The sequence below is a fragment of the Podarcis muralis genome, chromosome 3, assembly GCF_964188315.1.
Source record: "Podarcis muralis chromosome 3, rPodMur119.hap1.1, whole genome shotgun sequence".
In the NCBI taxonomy this organism is placed as follows: domain Eukaryota; kingdom Metazoa; phylum Chordata; class Lepidosauria; order Squamata; family Lacertidae; genus Podarcis; species Podarcis muralis.
Genome location: NC_135657.1, coordinates 22,035,616 through 22,057,917, shown reverse-complemented (window position 1 = coordinate 22,057,917; position 22,302 = coordinate 22,035,616). Strand labels below are relative to the sequence as shown.

General features: G+C 41.2%; 1 protein-coding gene across 7 annotated transcripts in view; it reads right to left on the bottom strand.

Moving 5' to 3' along the window:
* Positions 1-22,302, bottom strand: part of THADA (THADA armadillo repeat containing) — a 152,560-nt gene that overhangs the window by 92,212 nt on the left and 38,046 nt on the right. For all 7 annotated transcript variants that reach the window (XR_013392139.1, XR_013392140.1, XM_077925539.1 and 4 more), the window contains 4 exons: positions 21,914-22,046; positions 20,750-20,863; positions 18,944-19,066; positions 16,931-17,022 (listed from right to left, as the gene is read on the bottom strand). Coding sequence is in view for 5 of the 7 variants with exons in the window: in XM_077925539.1 (XP_077781665.1) it covers positions 16,931-17,022; positions 18,944-19,066; positions 20,750-20,863; positions 21,914-22,046 (462 nt within the window). In the remaining 2 variants the exon portion in view is untranslated. The remainder of the gene's footprint in view (positions 1-16,930; positions 17,023-18,943; positions 19,067-20,749; positions 20,864-21,913; positions 22,047-22,302) is intronic.

The following is a 22,302-nucleotide window of genomic DNA, read 5'->3' as shown; positions in this document are numbered from 1 at the left end:
ATTATTATTATTATTATTATTATTACTAGCAAACAAAAATTGTAGGAAATCTGGCCTGATTATTCCCACATATAAGGAGGACAGGTAAAATCGACCTAAGGAATGAGAAGGCCAGAACCAAGAACTTAAGGTTCTATTTAAAGCAGCCCTGGATGGCACACCACCAAAATGATAATTGGAACATCTTCCTGGGGTAGTGAAGGCCCTGAACTGACCTTGCCCATAGGAGTTGAATAACAGGCTCTTCCAGGGACTAGAAAGAGCTTTATGTTTGAGCTGAGGCTTTGCCTGAGCAACAGTTGTCTTCCTAGCTCAAAAATGGTCTTTGTAATGCTTTACAGTGAATGTTGATTGCAACTCCCTGGCACCCCCCCTACTGCTGCCTTTGATATTTGAGATATTATAATGTAAAGTGATGAATAGTAAATTGGAAGAGTTAATCACTAAAGGAGGGACCATCGGTCTTCCAGAGGGAGCATGTGAAGAAGAACCCCTTGTTGCAAGCTTGTGTTTCTAACTGGAAACCTGAGGACGTGTCTGAATTTCCAGCAAAGCCTTTTCCAGCCTGGTGCACTCCTCGTGTTTTGGACCACATCAACTCCCATCAGCCAACACATGGCAAAGGCTGCTCTAGCGCAAGAGAACCATTATTAAAGATCAAGGCTTCAAACCTGCAGCATTTGAGCAACAACAGCCAAACACTGACTCGACAGTGTTGCACAATCCCAGCCTCACACCTGTGACAAACATGGCAGGTTAGGTCATGCCGACCTCTGACAAACATGCCAAGTTTGATCATGTCTTCAATAAGTTGCTGAGTATGTTAAATTGCAGACAGCACTCTCAACTTCTGCCTGCAAAGTACAAGATGATCGGAGATAAAATATTAATCTTAAATATAGTGCATTTCAAACATTCTTCTAATCAAGTCCTCATCTTTCAAACATATGATAGCCATGGAAGTTTTGGTTAAGGCAGGTGTGCAAAATATTATAAATTTATATAGTGCTGTATTGTGTTTTTAATATTCAGTTGGGAGCCACCCAGAGTGGCTGGGGAAACCCAGCCAAGTGGGCGGGGTATAAATAAATTATTATTATTATTATCCAAATTATTATTTCACATCCCATAATTTCACGGCTGATTTTAAACAGGGGTTGGTTCCATAAGTCATTTTCTTAAGTGCAGGGCTATAGTAACAAGAGGTGGTTTAAATTCAGAGAGGCCTCCAGGTTTCAGGCATTGAATAACATTTCTCTGGGAGAACAACAGAATAATGCTTTTGAACTGGTACCTGTCACTGAAGGAGGAGATTTTCTGTTAGCATAATTTCCTAATCTAATTAGGAAATTATTCTGGGAGGTAAATGAAGGACCAACAACTCCAATTTACCAATCTTACAACTTGGCGGCGCCCACCAAAAAGGGACATAACATTCTCCAGCTAGGCCGATCAAGTTTACAACTAGGATCAAGAATAGGCTTGAAGTTTAGTCATAATGACGTTGGGATTGTAATTTGGTATCCTGTATCAGCCATGACTGTTTTCCTCTAAGCTTGCAGACTGACTGGAGAAGGCATGTCCCAGCAAATGCACAATTCTTTCAACCTCACTACTAAGTGACCACAGCCAGTTGCCAAGCATTTGAGATTAGACAGGAGGGCTTCTGACTAACAGGTGGCTACTTCTAGTACTAGACAGATGTTCACCCAATAAGTAAAAAGAACCAAAAGAGAAATGTGACTATACTATTACTGGTACAGTGGTACCTCGGGTTACAGACGCTTCAGGTTACAGAGTCTTCAGGTTACAGACTCAGCTAACACAGAAATAGTACCTCGGGTTAAGAACTTTGCTTCAGGATGAGAACAGAAATTGTGCTCTGACGGCGCGGTGGCAGCGGGAGGCCCCATTAGCTAAAGTGGTGCTTCAGGTTAAGAACAGTTTCAGGTTAAGAACGGACCTCCAGAACGAATTAAGTACTTAACCTGAGGTACCACTGTACTGCTTCCCTAAAATCTAAAGCAATACTCTGTGTGAAAAGATACAACATCAATTCTGCAGTAATTGCATACCACTTAGAAAGAGATCTACTCTACCACACTTAAAACGAACATAGAATCTCTACGCATACAAATCAAGTTGTGACAAATACAGCAGTCTTCAGCACTATCTTTCACACTCCCAGGGCAAGCACAAATATGTTGTTTTATATGCAATACAGTGGACCCTAGAGTACCACTCTAGATACATAACTTTTGGGTTGCAAACACGGCAAACCGGGAAGTGTACAGAAACGCTCTGCACGCCGCACGCATGCGCAGAAGTGCTCTACAGCGCCGCACGTGTGCGCAGGTGTGGCACCTCCAGTTATGGACTTTTCAGGTTACGTATGGACCCCCGGAATGAATTTAATATGTATCCGGAGGGTCCACTGCATTTATATCCTAGACTTCCCCTAAAAAAATTCAAGATGGCAGGCGAGGGGTTATCTCATTCTACGCTCACAACAACCTTGCAAGAGGCAGAGTGACTCTCCCAAGGCTAGTTATGAGCTTCAAAGCGAAGCAAATGTGAAGCCAGGGCTCCCCAGTCTAACACTCTATCCCCTAGAGCAGAGTTAGCCAGCAGGGTGCCCTCCCAATGTTTTGAACTAAAGCTTCCATCTTATCCCTGACCATTGGCCATGCTGGTGGGGCTGATGACCGCTATAGTTCAAAACATCTGGGCAGCACCAGGTTGGCTAATCCTGCTCTACAGTATCCACCCATTTCTGGTCCTCTTAGCTTTTCAAACAGGAAAATATACTGCTGCGTCAAACGCTACTTAAAGAATACTTTCCACGTACTAAACAAGCAATCTGGACTGAAACAATCCAGAATGTTTGCAAATAACTCATTTAATTTTCGTATACCGAGATTGTCAGATAGAGAGACTACATGAAGATGACAAATTGATGGAACAAACAGTTACTGATAATATTCAGATGCGGATTTTGGCACGAGAACTACATTGAATTAAAGCCTAGAAAACCTTTAATGTTAACTGACTTTGATAGGTCACAAGATAAACATCACTCCAAAACTTGTTTACAAGAAGTGCCTACAGATTACTTTTAACGTTTCCATCTCAAGTTTTGTTAGTCCTTCATATTTTCCTTTCTTGTACAACTATTCTTTTCAGCTTTTCAATTTTCCCCCCTGCACAGGCATGATGCCAGTTAAAGTTGAACAGTTTAATATTTCAGAACTTAGTATTAGCAAAATCACCCACACTGGACACCTCAGTTACTAAGATTTTAATTTGGCAAAGACAAGAAAATGCATAGAAGCAACACACAGTTCCCATCCAAATATGCCACATTTATATTATATTCCCCCCCCCAAAAAAAAAAAATCAGTTGAAAGTTAAACAGCAGAAAATGCATCAAATGGGCTAAGGGTGTCAACATCCATTTTGACAGGAGAAAGTCACTGTTATCAAGTTTTCAAAAGGTTTCTGGCAATGTTCCCCACTGAAGCCTCCTAAGGAAATTCAGCAGTCATGGAATAAGAGAAAATATTAAGTGACTGGTAAACAGTGGTAAACTGAATGAAGTAGTTTTCGTAGTGGGAAGAAGAAAACAGTAAACCCCATACCATAACCAGTGCTTTTAACCAGTATGTTGCTCTGAAAAAACTCCCCTCAGGAGGAAATTTTCAAGAACAAAAGATGTTTATGAACATGGGATGAACTATGCAGATATGAGCCTTCCCACTTTGAATACTTTAAGCAGCCGTGGACTGGGAGGAAGAAGATTTCAAGTAGCAGCTAGGAATGTATATATGCATGCAGAATCATTTCACTTTGGCCACACCTGAGTGTGACAAAGTAAAGAAGAGGCTGGAGAGAGAGTTCAGGAGAAGAGGGAAGCACCATGTTATGCAACTCACTTTCCTCAGAGAAGGAGCACCTAGACAAACCAGGAATCTCTAGATGCAGCTCAAGACTTTTTAGACTCAGGTGTGGGAGAGGGTGCAACAGTTCCTTGCACCAATAAGCCTAACAAGAAGATCACAGCCTGTGACAGAAATGTAAAGAGTGGAGCGAGACCAGGGCCAGATTTAGGTTTGATGAGGCCCTAAGCTACTGAAGGTAATGGGGCCCTTTATATGTCCAGCTGTCCTTTGTCAACAACACATTTTTGCTTTTTTGTGTGTTGAATATATGCTTTATGGTAATTTATGGACCTAATAGGTGTCTAAAGCCATTTGCACATAACAAAATATGTATTTGATCAAAGTAATTGTTGAACTGAAATACAATTAAGAAGAAGTATATTTATAGTGAAATACAATTAAGAAGGAGCAGGCTAGCAGGCAGGGCCCATTACTTACATCATAAGAGCCTACACAACACAAAACACTGTTGCTGGATGTAGCTTTTATTTTATTTGTTTTTTATCTTATATTTTGGAAATGTACATCCAGAGGTTTTTTTCCTTTAATTTTCTTGGGGGCCCCCAAGAGAGTGGGGCCCTAAGCTATAGCTTGTTTAGCTTATACGTAAATCCGGCACTGAGTGAGATGGAATTAAGTCCCCTCTGACCCATACCTGCTTTCTCTCTTCTAGTACTAATCTCTTACTTTTTTCTATGTATGCAGTAAGTGACTGCAAGGATTTAAATGTCTTCAATAGGGTAAATGCACCTCTAGCTGTCCTTGCTAAATTCTTCTCTGGTACATGATCATAGCTTCCCATAAGAAATCATCAATTGTCACACTGTTTTGTATGCACATATCAGTTCACCAAGGCCATGCATCGTAGGTCATCCGATTGAGCTGTTTATCGTATTTTATATTTTTCAGAAGAAAGGATACTTTCATGACCTTGATCCCTGGGGCATATTAGGTGTAACGCTGTATGCATAATTCGTGAATCAGCTGTTCCATTTCTCAGTGACAAAAGCGTTAGTCAGGAAAAAAGGGCAGCCAATTTGAAAGGGGCGGGTTGTTGTTGTCTTTTAAGAGGCGGCTGTCCTTACAGAGCCCTAAAGGTGCATTTTCCCGCCAAATATCCACAGAGATGCCAAATGGCAATCTCACAGAGACATAAATTAGCTAATAAAATAATAGGATACAATACTAATCCAATACCAGGACTGAATTAAGGATGTCCACAACCACTTTGTCCTTTTGCCTGGCCACAACTGTCAGCTTAGATAATACAGCTCTTTAAAAAAAATATACAGTGGTACTTTGGTTCTCAAACTTAATCCGTTCCAGAAGTCCGTTCCAAAACCAAAGCGTTCCAAAACCAAGGTGCGCTTTCCCAGAGAAAGTAATGCAAAATGGACTAATCCGTTCCAGACTTTTAAAAACAACCCCTAAAACTTGAATTTTGCTATCTAACCTGAGACCATTGATCCATAAAATGAAAGCAATAAACAATGTACTGCAGTCACACAATCAATCAATCAGTAGCTGAACTGGTTTCCACACAGTCACAAAAACAAAATGAAAAGAGCCGCAAAAACAAAAACGCAAAATAAATATCAAAAACAGACAGACCTCAGTGTAACACTCAAAACAGAAGTGCGGCACTCAAAACGGAAATGTAACATTCAAAACGGAAGCGTGGCACTCAAAATGGAGCACGTTCGGCTTCCGAAAAAAGTTTGCAAACCGGAACACTTACTTCCAGGTTTGCAGTGTTTGGGTTCCAAGTTGTTTGAGTACCAAGGTGTTTGATAACCCAAGGTACCACTGTATGTGTGTGTTTACTTTATCAACGCATTCTGTGTTACAGTCATATATTGGATAAAGGCATACAGCTCATTCAATTCATCTTCCGAAGGCCTGCAATGACAAGGAAAACGCAATCTGATCTAAGGGTAGAAGTCTCATACTACCCACCATAGGCAGAATATAGTATCAGCCTACAAACCACTTACTCCAGGCAAGGTGGATGGCCCTTAGCAACAGGTGAGGAGGAGTTGTTGTTTATGAGTATCTTGAACAAAAAAGTAAAGGAAACTACATTGACCCAAAGGAAAACCCAAAACCTAGCCAGGCAATATCTTTATTAGATCTCTTTATGAAACCAGATGTTAAACAAAACAGAGGAGAGGGGAAGTTGGCTTGATGCTGAATCTACGGAGTCTGCATTTAGTCACAGTCTTAAAATGGAGTGTAGGGGGAGCCAGCAGGATTAATCTGAATTGCCTCCAGTCTACTAGGTGCTATGCCATGAAGGGGAAGATGAGGGAGGCTAACTGTGTTAACTAATACTCATCAGGTCAGTTTGATAATGCTTTGAAACTAACCAGTATGAAAGAAGAGATGAGGTTAGGAAGGATCGGTAAAGCTGTGAGTTTCACATAAACCGGCAATTTATTGTTTAATCAGTTCCCGGTTATCTGAAAAGTACAGTAAGCCTGCAACCTATGCACATTTAATTGTGTGCATTCAGCTTTAAATGCATGGCAAAAAAATTAATATAAAGGGGGTGCAAAGAGGGCAGGGCTCTGGGAAAAATGACTTTGGCAATCCCACCCGCAATTCAACCCCAATGGATTTGGAAGACGTGTGATTTTGGCTTAAGGCGCAACCCCCTACATAAATTGTGGGTTTACTGTACCTTAAAGCTACATAGTATCTCAGTATTTCGATTAGGCCACAGCTAATCCTTACCTGGAGCAAAAAGAGCTTTTTAAACTCTCAGCCTTGCTTCTCAATAGGGATGTTCTCGTGGGAGAATCTGACTTCTCACAAGAGCATCCCCACCTTAACTGTGTATAGTTGGAATTTCAGAAGTTAAATGCAAGAAAATGTAGATGTACTGTAATAGTATTAATTAGATTTATATACAGTGGAACCTTGGTTTTCGAACGTAATCTGTTCTGGAAGTCCATTCAACTTCTGAAACGTTCGAAAACCGAGGATCAAAGGGCTGTCAACAAATTCGATGGGGAAAATTAAGAAACGCGTTTTGGAAGCCATTCGACTTCCGAGGCGGGTTCAAAAACCAAAGCATTCACTTGCGGGTTTTTGGCATTCCGCTTCCGAAACGTTCGGCAGCCGAAATGTTCGAAAGTTGACTGTACTGCCCTTCGTCACAACGTAAAACACAAATGACAACCCATAACATGTAGTTTAACGATCAAATGAGTCAGATAGATGCTGTAATAAGTAATCTATAATAAAATGCAACAACAACAGCACAAAACAGTCCATAATTACAGAACCTTGACTCTATCTAAAAGTATTTCTTAATCCTATCTCCCATGGAAAATCACAGACCCTTCCAGTTCTCACTTAGAATTTTTCTCTTCATCTTATCCGTCCCTCACGGTGCTTGTGGTGGGAGGAATCTTCAGTTTTTAAATCCATCAGCAAGCTGTTTGCCTGTCCTTTATTTTGCTCACTTTTCTTCCCTATAATGGATGTGAACATACTCAATCAACTTTGATGGGTTGTTTAATTTTAAGCAGAACTCTAAAGCATTTTTTTTAAAGTATAGTCTACTCCTCTGACCATTATCTTGTGCCAGCACTAACAAGGTTGATACTGCTTTCATCTTTTTTCAGCCAGAGCTGGATTTTCCTGGCAAAACCTTCATTACCTGTTAAGGATGCTCCAACACCAGGAGTTAAGAAAGCAGAGTTCTGTCGAAACAAATATTCCAGCTTGAAATCAGAGTGCTAAAGAGACATGTTTGAAAAAGGAACCAGGGAGTGTTTGTTGCAAAGAGTGCTCTCTGCTTTCTTAAAGGAGAATTCATTATTCCTTATAGCATCTGCAGGCCATTAGCCACTGATCTTTCTGTAAAAGAATACCCTCCACTAAAGAGAATGAACTTCTTGGGGCTTTTAATACACAGCTGAAATATGTTTTTAATCCAAAAATGGAGGGAGGGGAGGAGGTGACCCCATGTCAATAATTTAATGGCAAAACATTTGGGGGGAGGAAGGGGGTCAATGCCACTTAGATGAATGGTTCACTAAATACGAGACTCCACGCTGTTTCATCACATACATTACTTGATTAAGATGACTTTCAAGCAAAGTATACACTGCCTTCACTGAAAAACAGTATGTCTGAGTTGACTAGAAGTGACCACAAAATTCTGTATTTACTAATCCGTGAGGAGTTCATTAATACCTTTGAGTAATTACTTGATACTGCAGTTAACAAGTGATGAAAAATATGTTTGAACCTGCCCTCAAAGTGAATAATATTCTCATAAATCATACGAAAGGCCAAAACAAAGTAATCAGAATACTACAATGTTCACATGAGCCAATTCACAGGATTCTCAAGTTCAATAGGTTTTACCCTTCTTTTAAAATAAGATTTACCAGGGTGGTTTACATACAATAAAATATAGTTGAAAGGGCATAACAAATGTACAGGAAGATTTGTTGAAGAGCAATGAGGGACAAACTGAACTGAAATACAAGAGAGTTGTGACAAACCAACTAGATTTCCCAATTAGATATTGTGAAACATTTCAAAGGCACCGAAGGGGCGCTTCATTAGTTTAGGACTGTGCTGAGAGATTCTAGTCCTCATTAATCAGGAATAAAAGATAACAAGGACAACCACTTCCAAGTTTCCTGGGATGGGGATTCACAGCAATTTCATACCCACCAACCTAAACGGCCTCAGTCCCGTATACTTGAAGGAGCGTCTCCACCCCCATCGTTCAGCCCGGACACTGAGGTCCAGCTCCGAGGGCCTTCTGGCGGTTCCCTCTTTGCGAGAAGTAAGGTTACAGGGAACCAGACAGAGGGCCTTCTCAGTAGTGGCACTTGCCCTGTGGAACGCCCTCCCTTCAGATGTGAAGGAAATAAGCAGCTATCTTCTCTTTAAAAGACATCTGAAGGCAGCCCTGTTTAGGGAAGTTTTTAATATTTAATGCTGTACTGTTTTTAACATTTGATTGGGAGCCGCCCAGAGTGGCTGGGGAAACTCAGCCAGATGGGCGGGGTATAAATAAATAAATAAATTATTATTATTATTATTATTATTATTATTATTATTATTATTATTATTATTTGGGGTATCTAAATCAGAACGTTGATTCTTTGCTCAGCTGCTGTGGCGTGAGTCAGCTGACTCCCACCAGAGCAACCAACCAAAAGGTGAGACATTCCAGGAGCCAATCAGAAGCTGGAATGACTTCTGTAATTCTAGGATATCCTGCTTAAATCGGGGCGGTTGACTAGTAGGCAATTTTATATCCAATGATACTTACACTGATAAAATCCAGTTAGGATTCCGCTGAACATAACTGTGAAATATATCTTCATTTCAAGAGTTAATACCTCTATTTTCTCTTTTTATGCAAGTTCACAAGAGCAATTTAATATTTATTTATTTTTTAAAAGGCAAGGCAATGAGAGAAAGGGAGCTAAAAGGCTAATTAAGCATTACTGAATGCAAAAAAGATTGATAAATGTACCATTTGTTTTGCAAGGAACAACATACTTAAATATCAGAAAGCAAGCAACATTGCTTAAGTTCACCGACTTGGGAAAACATTCTTTTATGCTGCATAGTTCTAAAATAAATACTTTAGGGAAACAGAGAGCAAGCCATTATACCTTGGTTTTCATTTTCTTTCAGATAGAAACTGCTAGAGCAAACATTCCTACTAGTTTACGTTGCCTGTGTTTTTACGGAGTTAATAACCGAACTGTCAGTCAAGGCCTATATAAATACAGTAGTTGAATGCTTTCTGCTTTAGAAGCACTCTTATTTACAAGAGCAGCCAGCCAAGATTTTGAAATGACTGCATGGTCTGTTTGCTTTGATCTCTTTTATGCCTCAGTCTCTCAGTACCTGTTAGTTTGCTATTTATGATACCTTTGTGTATTTAGGCATGAGAAGAGCAACTGTGGGAAGCCAGCACTTCTTAAGAAATCAGTGATGTGAGGGGGTGCATCAGATGATAAGCAGGGATTTTATTTTACTTTTTTTGAAAAAACCAAAAACCTCAAGGCAGTCATTTGTGAATGCAAAGAGACTGACAGGTGTTACGTTAGCAGGGGGGGGGAGCACAAAGGTGTTATTTAAGCATACATCAGCTTTGTGACTGTACACTCACACTGTATTTGCCTATTGTTCAAGAAGTTTCCAGGATATCCCAAACTAATCTCAGCTCATTTACTGCCTTTGATTACTGCCTTGGAGGATTACCACAGCCCTACCACAAAATGATTCACTCGTTAGCCTTTTGAAAGAACCTTCTCCCACGACTGACACGGAGGAATGAAGACTCCTAGAACAATTGCAGCATGCCTGCTTTGTGTACGTAATGCAGGAGTCTACCTTGCATTCCTCTCCCAAGCAGATCAAACAGCAGTCGTGCCCAGACCTAGGAAGCTCCCCCCCCCCCCCCGCACAAACAGGAGACCCGAGGTACCACTGATATGTGGGCAGCAAAGAAGGAAAAATGTAACTGGAAAACACAGTAAAGAGCAATGTGGCGGTGGGGGGGGGGGAGGAGATGGAGGTTTTTTTCCTGCTGAACAGCTAACACAAGATGAGGGAAACTATATACAGTGGTAAGGTAAAGGTAAAGGTACCCCTGCCCGTACGGGCCAGTCGTGTCCGACTCTAGGGTTGTGCGCCCATCTCACTTAAGAGGCCGGGGGCTAGCGCTGTCCGGAGACACTTCTGGGTCACGTGGCCAGCGTGACGAAGCTGCTCTGGCGAGCCAGCGCAGCACACGGAAACGCCGTTTACCTTCCCGCTAGTAAGCGGTCCCTATTTATCTACTTGCACTTAAGGGTGCTTTCGAACTGCTAGGTGGGCAGGAGCTGGGACCGAAAGACGGGAGCTCACCCCGCCGCGGGGATTCGAACCGCCGACCATGCGATCGGCAAGTCCTAGGCACTGAGGTTGTACCCACAGTGCCACCCGCGTCCCTCATATACAGTAGTACCTCAGGTTAAGTACTTAATTCGTTCTGGAGGTCCGTTCTTAACCTGAAACTGTTCTTAACCTGAAGCACCACTTTAGCTAATGGGGCCTCCTGCTGCCGCCGCGCCGCCAGAGCACAATTTCTGTTCTCATCCTGAAGCAAAGTTCTTAACCTGAAGCACTATTTCTGGGTTAGCGGAGTATGTAACCTGAAGCATATGTAACCTGAGGTACCATTGTAACGTCGCTCCATTGCTGCTAATAGGGCAGCTGGAAGACATACCTGAAGGAGCATCTCTACTCCCATCGTCCAGCCTGGACACTGAGGTCCAGCTCTGAGGGCCTTCTGGCAGTTTCCTCACTGCGAGAAGCGAGGTTACAGGGAACCAGAAAGAGAGCCTTCTTGGTAGTGGAACCCACCCTGTGGAACACCCTCCCATCAACTTTTAGAAGACATCTGAAGGCAACCCTCTTTAGGGAAGCATTTAATGCCAAATGTTTTATCGTGTTTTTAACATTCTGTTGGGAGCCGCCCAGAGTGGCTGGGGAAACCCAGCCAGACGGGCGGGGTATAAATAACACCCATCATCCCTGACCACCCGCCACACTAGCTAGGAAAGATGGGAACTGTAGTCCAACAACACCTGGGAACCCAAGGTGGAGAAAGTCTGGTCTCGAGGAATAAGTTCTGTGTGTCACAGGTGCATTTAGCTCACTTGTACAGCACATGGTTTCAAAAGCAAAAAGTTCTCAGGTTCAATTCCAGAATGGGATGGGAAAGACAGAACCATGGCTACAGTTAGTGCAAATAATTCTGAGCTAGACAGACCAATCATCTGACTCCTTGCAAGGCATTTCCCTGTTGTTTGTTGTTGTTTAGTCGTTTAGTCGTGTCTGACTCTTCGTGACCCCATGGACCAGAGCACGCCAGGAACTCCTGTCTTCCACTGCCTACCGCAGTTTGGTCAAACTCATGTTGGTAGCTTCGAGAACACTATCCAACCATCTCGTCCTCTGTCGTCCCCTTCTCCTTGTGCCCTCAATCTTTCCCAACATCAGGGTCTTTTCCAGGGAGTCTTCTCTTCTCATGAGGTGGCCAAAGTATTGGAGTCTCAGCTTCAGGGTCTGTCCTTCCAGTGAGCACTCAGGGCTGATTTCCTTAAGAATGGAGAGAGTACCTGGCATGCTCTGGTCCATGGGGTCACAAAGAGTCAGACTCGACTAAACAACAACAAAACAGGGGTGTGCACCCCCCATAGGTTGGTGGTCTACTTCTACCAACCTTGACCATTATTCACGTTGGCTGGGGCTGATGGGAGCTGGAAGTCCAACATCATTTGGAGGGGCACAGGTTCCTTACTCATAAGTTTAACTCTGATTGAACACTTGCAAACGTGTCCCAAGTCTCATAGTGGGTACCAGATTTTATTTTATTTTTTAAAAAAACCCGCCTATCAAACTTTTCCAACCATAGTTGAATGCATCTGATTTACACTAAGTCAGCCTTTGCAACACTGCCACTTCTTTCCTTAAAATTCCACAGAGAACCTGCTCTCCCACTGAAGCCTTCCATCAGCAGGCTGCACTATTCAATAATTAGCAGCGCAAGAATGATTTTATCCCCTAAATTCACTTACACACACACAAAGTACTTTCTGTCTCATCAATATCATCCAAGAGACATACAACTGTGAATGAATTTCTCTACAGCCTGTTTCAGAATTCTGTAGCTCATATGAGTTTGCCTTTTTAACCACATCATGAAAAAGGAGAAAATCTTGGACTATTATTAATATTCATGTTTGTCGAGGGGAGGTCCCACTTTATTCAGCAGTTCTGAATAAAGGAATCCTACTACAGAATAAGTGATGGCATTTTGGAGAAGCTCCTTTGGCAAGAGGGGAAGAAAAAAACAAAATCAATTCCTGAATAGTCTTTCTGATCAGTACTCAAGCACTAATTGGAATTCAGAGAAATCTGCACTCAACATGCCAGTAAAAGGAAGAATCATTACTCATTCTTCAAAGCTGTAAACAGAAGATAAGTGTGTTTCAGGAAATTATAGGTACTGAAGTTCAATAGTTCAGGCATTTTTTCCATCCTCATTCTGTAACAGCAACAGCAGCAGTGATCTTTATACAGGTGTCCAAAAGAATAGCTTGTTACCTGAAAAAGTCATTCCACTAAATTTTTCACTGACACTGAGTGTATACAGTAAATCTGTTCTCTGTACCTGCAAGGAGTAAGTTTCCAAGCAGCTATTAGTCACATCCAACACCTAAAAATATAATGTGTGGAGTGGCCCTATGATAAATACAAGGGAAGTAGGAAACCCCACTGTTGCTTGGAGTCCATATATAACAACAAGATATGGACAGGAAAATCTGCTACTCACAGCAGAGGCCGAACTTTTCTAGGCATTATGGGTTTAACAGCAAATCCTACACTACGTAATGAGGAACAAGGATGCTAATAATGAAATAATCACATTTCTTGCTGATTTGAACTGCATCTATATAAGTAGGGTTGCCATACTTCAAAAAGTGAAAATCTGGGGACAAAAGTTGTTGAGCATTTTTTTTTTTGCAAAATCTAAAAAGGAAAAGAAAAGACAATTTTGGAGCTATTTTTGGGCATTTCATCAAAAAATCAACACTTCTGACATGGATTGCCATACGCCCGGGTTTCCCCGGACATTTTTGCCGACTTCCGGAAATTCCACCCGGATGCTAATTCCGATGTCATTTGAGAAATAAATAAAAAAAAAGTAGTTAAAGTACTGTGTAACAGTTCTGCTGGGAATTAAGTGGCTTGGCAAAGCTTGCAGAAAGCCAGACTGAGTCACCTGATGTGCAGGGAGTTTGATCCTGATAGGGCAGTGTTTTCCTGCCACCCCCTGGGCCAACTTTGACCTGTCAGTAGGACAACCCACCTGCCAAGCACCTGGGTGGTTCTGCCCACCTGTCAAGATTGACCTGCAGGGGTGGAGGAGAGATAACGTTCAAAAAGGTTGAGAGGTTTGAGAAAGCCAAAAGGAGGGCAGAAGTAACGAGCCAGAGGAGAATATTATTTCTTTCTTTAGGACAGACGGGAATGGAAGGCATTTGGGTGTAAATATGTTTTCCACCCCTTGTTTTAAATATATCTACAAGAGAAAGATGGGGGGGGGGATATTAAAGTGGTACAAGCTTCCTGCATCTTTTGCAAGGGTAATTCATTTACACTTTAAACAAACCCATGAGTAAACTGAAGATTTTCAACTGGCTGGGAAGATGGGACTTTGGAAACTCTTTTCTTCAATGTAAAATGCAGTACCACTGCCATGGATTCTTGCAGAAGTAAGGAAAGAAAAATAATTTTCTTAAAATTGCCTGGCCTCCCATTTCTGTCAAACCATGCTGCAACATCCTCTTCTAAATGTTCAGCCTTGGATATAGAAATTAGAACCTTAGGTCCTCAATAACCTGTGGCACAAGCTGCATCTAATTTAACGAGGCTTCCTCTATCATCGCACAATCTGGGAGATCAGACTTTCCACTCATGTCAATGACACCTGCCCATGTAACCTAATTTTAAAACGTATCTGTGGTTGCCTATTAAGTGAAAAGGTACAGGAGGTGGATCAACACAACATCTGTGGAAATAAGATCCACTTTTATGGAAAAGTTCCTACCTTCAGGCTTCCCAGTTTGAAAATGTTGGCTCATTTAAAACGACCCAGAAAGTTACATAAAATGTACTTGACTGTAATCCAAACACAAGTACATATTGGAAACAAAGGATGCCTGAAGGAAAGCGAATTACATATCGTTGCTCTAGGTACACAGTGATTATTCTGCAGTAAAAAAAACATGAATCAAGAGAGACATCTAGCGGTTTTTTTATTATTACAAAAGTGTCTCAGCTGCTGAACCAGAACAAATAAATATAAAATGCAGGTTTCCTCAAACAGAGATTATTGTTATAATTTCATTGTAAAGGATTAGTTCCCAAAAGTCATTCTTAAAATTAAATTAGTGTAGGCACGCAGCCTGAAGGGCTCACACATACCCATATAGCAAAATCACCAGATTAGATTCTATTTGTGCTTATATATTATTCAGAAAATGAGTATCAGTCAATCATGTGTGGGTTTAAATTGTGAACATTTTGCCCTTGCAGCTGGCGCCATTTCAGAGTTGTACATCCCTCAATCAAGAATATTATTAATTGAAAACAGGTGAACCTCCTGCCCATCCCTACAATATAGACTACTGGCTAATGCCTATTTGGACCAAACAAGTGTGTAACTGTAAAGTTACATTGCAGCCCTTGGATGTGCTGTTCTCAGGCCCTGTGCTTCCCTTTGCTCCTGTCTGCTTCTGCCTCACTCTGGCTTTGCTACAACTCCTTGTTGACACTTTCTGCCCTGCTACCCACTCCTGTCCAGAATCCATTTAAGAATTCAACCTACCACCCAGGCTACAAACCAGACGCACCACAGTTCTCTCACTTTCAGAATCAGCTCACTTATTCCTGGCCCATTCTGCAAAGGCTCACGAGAAAAGACCCAGGCCCTTCGCCTTTTCTGAAGTGAGACTCCAGATACACGAAAGTCGAATTATGAAAGGGTTCAAGGCATTTAAAGGCGTCAGGAAATACATATAGAACAATCACATGGCAATGAATTGTGGGGGTAAACCCCCTCAATATGTACTCTTCCATTTATTGGGGGGGGGGAATCCTTCCAGTAGCACCTTAGAGACTAACTAAATTTATTATTGGTATGAGCTTTCGTGTGCATGCACACTTCTTCACATACTTCTTCAGATTCTTCAGTGTGCATGCGCAACGAAAGCTCATACCAATAACAAATTTAGTTGGTCTCTAAGGTGCTACTGGAAGGATTTTTTAAATTTTGTTTCGACTACGGCAGACCAACACAGCTACCTACCTATATCTTCCATTTGGGGAGTTTAGGGGAGTTTTTAATATTTAATATTTAATGCTGTATTGTTTTTAACACTCGATTGGAAGCCGCCCAGAGTGGCTGGGGAAACTCAGCCAGATGGGCAGGGTATAAATAATAAATAATATAATTATTATAAACATATATGAATCCTGCTTCTTATGCTTAGAGCTTTGTACATCCTTTTAAGATACAGTGGTACCTCAAGTTAAGTACTTAATTCGTTCTGGAGGTCCATACTTAACCTGAAACTGTTATTAACCTGAAGCATCACTTTAGCTAATGGAGCCTCCCGCTGCCGCCGCTCGATTTCTGTTCTCATCCTGAAACAAAGTTCTTAACCTGAAGCACTATTTCTGGGTTAACGGAGTCTGTAACCTGAAGCGTATGTAACCTGAAGCGTATGTAACCTGAAGTACCACTGTAATGGAAAGGTAGCATTTGTGAAATGGGGTCTGCAATCCTATGCATACTTACCAAGAAGCAAGACCAAATAAAGCTGGGGTGGTTTCTGCGCAAGGAGGCTTAGGGCCCTGTTTTAAAAGTTATACAGCTAAATCTAGATTAGCCCCACGTTGAAGCAAGCACAAATGTCTGAAGTATACTTTGTGAGGGAAATTAAGAAAAGAAAAAGCAACAGCTTAGCAGGTCGGGAATAGTAAAATAACTGCAAACGTTAGCCGAGAGCGCCATTTTACACCCAAATTAACAATCATGGACTTTAGTCCAACCCCCTGCAATGCAGCAATCTTTTGCCCAATGTGGGGCTCAAACCCACGACTCTGAGATTAAGAGCATCATGTTCTCACTATTGTAATATTTTTTTTAACACAGTTTAATTATTGGTAACAGATAACAATAAATTTCATATAAATTCATCAAAAATAAGGGACATTTCTCAAGTTTCTTTTTGGTCATAGAATATTTTATAGCAGTGTGCCCCCCCCCCCAATAATATTGGACTACAACTCCCATTACCTCTGACTAGGGATTATACGAGTTGGATTCCAACAACATCTGGATGGCTGCAGGTTCCCCAACCCTGTTTCACAAGGAGAGCATCCATGTACCATACCTGTTTTTCTTTGAGTTCTCATCCTTTCCTCTTTTAACCCCAAATATTCTTGTGATCAATGTACTAAAGAGAAGAGTAGATGAATTTCTCACCTATCAAGCAACATAAAGGCAAGTGTTAAATGACATCCCAATTTTTCCTATATCTTTTCGTTATGCATAAGTTAAAGTTGATGGGGAAAAAGCCCAAATAAGGGAAAAGAGCTTCATTTTAAAAACATAATGTTAATTTCAACTTATACTTATATTTATACTGGAATTAGACCTGTGGTTCCCAACACTGGGCACAAGCCCCACAGGGGGGCAATTTGATTTTTAAGGGGGGCAATTCAAGAATGAGTTATTAACAGTAATTTTTTTTGCATTTCTTATGGTTCTAGGGGTCTCATGTACAGTATATTGTGACATACACCTTTTTTTATCTTGAGGTGAGCTCAAATGGTATTCTGAATTTTTATTTTATTGTATAGTAATTAAAATGATCAAAGTATTACATAAAAGCTTCCATTAAAATTATTTTATATTTATGCATTTCAGTTCTCTATTATATGTTTTGGAACTATTTGCTATTTTTTCATATCACTTCATATTATCATTATTACTATTAACAATTTATTAGTGATTTCTTCCTCAGTACTTCACCTGTCCTTTTGTTCTTTTATTTTTCTCTTTCATGGGTGCCATGTTCTTTGGAAGCTTGTTTAGACCAAGTTAATGGCCTTTTAGGCTTCCACACAGTCAGTGTGGTTAAGAGCAGTTGACTTGTAATCTGGTGAACCAGGTTCGCTTCCCTGCTCCTCCACATGCAGCTGCTGGGTGACCTTGGGCCAGTCACACTTCTCGGAAGTCTCTCAGCCTCACTCACCTCACAGAGTGTTTGTTGTGGGGGAGGAAGAGAAAGGAGAATGTTAGCCGCTTTGAGACTCCTTCGGGTAGTGATAAAGCGGGATATCAAATCCAAACTCTTCTTCTTCTTCCTCCACATGAATAGGAGTTCACTTTTTGAATAACAAGATTTATATGTCACGGGGGGCGGGGCGGCAACAGGATTTTAGAGATGCTTAGGTGGGGCATGGCCAAAAAAATGGTGGGAACCACTGAGTTAGACAAATCATAAGCCCAGATTCAGAAGACATGATAAGCCAAAACATGGCTCAAAGGCCAGCAGAAATTCCAGCTGGACTAGAGAAGGAGGAGCGGTCTCCTCTAAGAGAACCTGCTTACTCACATGTTCTCCCTAAATCATGGTTTGGCACAGCATTACCCAAAAACTAAGACATGATGTTATTTAGGGACTGGTTACTAAGGTGCTTAAACTGTATTACTTGGGAGGGGGGACTGATCTTGCGGCATTACATTTGAACTGACCATACCCACGGAAACATTGTTCTACTTTTAGACCCACTGAAATTAATGAACAATAACAGAGTAGAAGTTAGGTCAGGGATTCCCAAACATGGGTTTCCAGATGTTGTTGGACTACAACTCCCATCATCCCTAGCTAGCAGGACAGGGATTATGGGAATTGCAGTCAAAAAACAGCTAGAGACCCAAGTTTGGGATGCAGCCCATGTTAATAACTTAAACTTAAAGCATTCATTCTAGACCAAGCATGCCACCAGAGACTTCATTATCACCTCCAACTGGCACTCTCTCTCTATATGTGTGTGTGTGTGTTAAAAAGTTACTGAGTTTTTAATATTAATCAACCAAGTAGAAGCAGCTTTCCATGTCAGAAGGTGCATGCAGTGCTTTGCCTTCATTGCAGGAAACTAAATAAAAACCAAATAAAAAGGAATACCAAGAGCCAAAATTCAATGTTTCTGTAGGCTGTTTTATAGCCTTTCCCGCACGCTGCCCACTTGGCATACATTCCATATAACTCTATAAAAAGAATTCATAAAAATCTAATCAGGCATTGTAGTGTTATTGAGAAACACAATCAATGCCCTGGTTACCACCATTAACATGTGGCTTTCAAACTTAATATACTAAACGTAAAGGATCAACTTACTGCCCAGACAGAAGACGTAAAACCTAATATTGCCGCTCGCATTCCATCTGCCACGTAAGGAATGATGTTTTCTCCTAAGCGGGTGTCCTTGAATAAAGCCCTCAAGATATTTAAAGCATGGACCTGGTAGGGAGGGAAGTCAATACAGGCTACTTAGTTATCGGAATAACCTCAAAATTATGTACTTTAACTTCAAAACTGTAACTCTGAAAAGCGAGCAAGCCCTGATCAGTAGCCTGTTTTGACTTAAGAGTCGGGGGCCACGTTGATAACTGCATGCCTGGGAAATTTCAGGAATAAACAGCTTGGTAAAAGATAAAGAAAACAAGCCAGGAAACAAATCTCACCCAGCCTGTTCCCAGTAAACTGTGACTGCACCCCACACATCACCGCAATAAAATACCAATTTAATCTACATTAAAGTTATATTTAGTATGTGTGCTCCTGTTGAAGGATATACAAATCCAATATCCTGGACCCACATTTGAAGCAAGAAGCCCGCTGGGAGTGAATTATCACAGAAAGGTGGCTTATTTTTGTTTTGGCATGTATCTCCCCACAAGACACTGGGAAGGCCACTGAAATTAGGTCAGTGGTCTATTCTGTACACTGTGGGAAATTATTCTAGAATTCTACACCTCAATACTTGAAATCTTTTCTTACTTTTCAGCATAAATTAATAAATTAAGGATTAGTTCTCGTATCCATAATGGTCTTTAAGCAGCTCTTCCTTTTTCACATTATTGTATGCTGAAGAGATTTCTGAAACATTAAGTGGTTTACAAAATACTTTAAAATAAAAATCAGCTTCATCCTAAACTGAAGCTTTTTCTTCTCAAGCCTTTGAAGGGCCACGTACCAATTCTGTAACTGAGTGTACCGGTTTCAATATTTTTCTGTCCTTGTAAAGTTTTTACCTCCTTTTGTTTTATGATATTTTTGGTGGCACTTTGGTTTTAGATTGTTTTACTGTACCCTGTCCTAGGACTGCTTTGGGATGAAAGGCAGGTTAAAAACATTTCAAGAGATATAAATAAAACTTATTGTGGCAATGAATTCCTGGAGTTAATACAGTCAAACCTCGGCTCCCAAACGCCTTGGGAGTCAGACGTTTCGGCTCCCGAACTATCGAAAACCGGGAGTGTTCCAGTTTTTGAACATCCTTTCGGAAGCTGGATGTCCAATGGGGCTTCTGCAGCTTCCGATTGGCTGCAGGAGCTTCCTGCAGCCAATCAGAAGCCGCACTTTGGAAGTCGAACGGACTTCCAGAACGGGTTCTGTTCAACTTTTGAGGTACAACTGTTCTTCCTTTGGCATGAATCCAAAGGAGGGTCGCAGGGGCTAGACAACAGTGTACAGTTTCCTAAACCACTGATAGGGAACCTGTGGTCCTTTGGATGCTGTTGGACTCCCAACTCCCATCACTGCCACCCAGTACAGTCATACCTCGGGTTGAATGTGCTTCGGGATGAGCGCGTTCAAGTTGCGCTCCGCGCGTTACTTCCAGGTTTCGCCGCTTGCACGTATGTATGCTCAAAATGACGTCACGCGCATGTGCAGAAGTGGCGAAAAGTGACACGCGTGCATGCAGACATGCCATCGCTGGTTACATTTGCTTCTAGATGTGAATGGGGCTCCAGAACAGATCCCATTCGCATCTAGAGGTACCACTGTATAGCCAATGGTTAAGGAAGATGGGAGTTGAAGTACAACAGTATCTGGAGGGCCCGATTGCCCCCATCTCTGTCCTAAACAAACAACGGATAAATTTACTGACTTTGCATTGTGATGCAAGGTAGATATTACCTGAGGGATTGTGCTTGGTGGAGTACTTGAAGGTGAAACTAAAGAAATCAACTCTTTCATTGTCATTTTTAACAAGCGTGTTTTACCCTTCTTCGGTTCTGAAGCTAGCAGAGCCTAGAACGAAAAAAAGAAGAAATAAAGACAAAGCACAACTCCCTCACTAAACTTTTGCAAATAGAACTGACCCAGTTGCCTCAAGATTCCAAATACACACACACACACACACACACACACACATTACACACACCTATCTAGCACAAATGATGAGGAGCATCAGACCTCAGCCTCAAGTCCCAGGAAGTGGCAAAGGGACTTTCAATGTTTAAATCAAAACAAAATTGCGACTCATTAAAGAGGCAATTTTTCTAGAAATGAAACTGGCAGCTCTAGGAACAAGCTGGAGAAGCAAAAACCTCAGGAAAACTTTTTTTAAAAAAGGTTACCATTAAGAAAGAACCTCTCACTTGTCTTAATTCTGTTAGTTTCATTCATAATACATTATCTGTTTTGGATTATGCAACTGGAGAGAGTCAATAAGTATTTGATTAATTTTAACAAGCACTTGCAACCCGGTTTTGAAGCTATACAAGGAATGAGGAAGGTTTGTACTTCTGTACACATATACTCTTGTCATTTTCATCTTAGGTATTTAAAAGGTCTATATTTATAGCCTGACTTTCAAGGTTGCTGCTCACTTCCCAAAAAGTAGCAGTGTTATTGGGTGAATCATATTTCTTCAAGCTGAAGCTCATTCAGATCTTTAGTTGTAGCCAAAAAAATAATAATAAAGCTATCCCTGAAGCAAAAAAGTAACCTATTTTCAGGAAATGTCAGCCAACTGCCCTGTGCTACATTCCAGATTCTGCTCTTTGTTTTGTTCTGTACAATCCCAAATGGAGCCCATGATATTTCATATTGTAGATGTGCTTGGAATTTCTTCCTCTGCTTATATCTGGGCTGACATAGGTTCAATGAAAGTAAGACAGGTGTGTAGAGACTAATGTACTGTTTAGACACAATTGTAATTAAATTTGTGTGTGTGTGTGAAGAAGAACCAAAGACAACCCATGCACATTTTAATATTCAAGACCATCCTGCAGCTCTTACAGCAGATCCAATGAAGAAACTGCAATTGTTTTAAGATTAGAAGGGTATCTTAGGTACCTGTATATAGAATGGAATCCCAGCACTGCGTCTAGTGGCACATAGTTTAGAAGAAGGATCGCTAGATTTGATTTCTTCCAGTACATTGCACAGCCACCGCTCTGGCAGCCCGTGCAGGCTTTCATCGTCGCACCTGCAAGGCAAACAAGAGCATGAAAACAAATGAAAGGCTACAACTGAAAACACGGCGATCAGGATACATAACACTTAATGATCTTAAGGTATCAGTGAAATCTCCTTTTTTGGAAAAGCTCTGGCTTTTGTCTAAGAATGGATGCTTTTGAATTAGGTGCTGGAGGAGACTCTTGAGAGTCCCATGGACTGCAAGAAGATCAAACCTATCCATTTTTAAGGAAATTAGCCCTGAGTGCTCACTGGAAGGACAGATC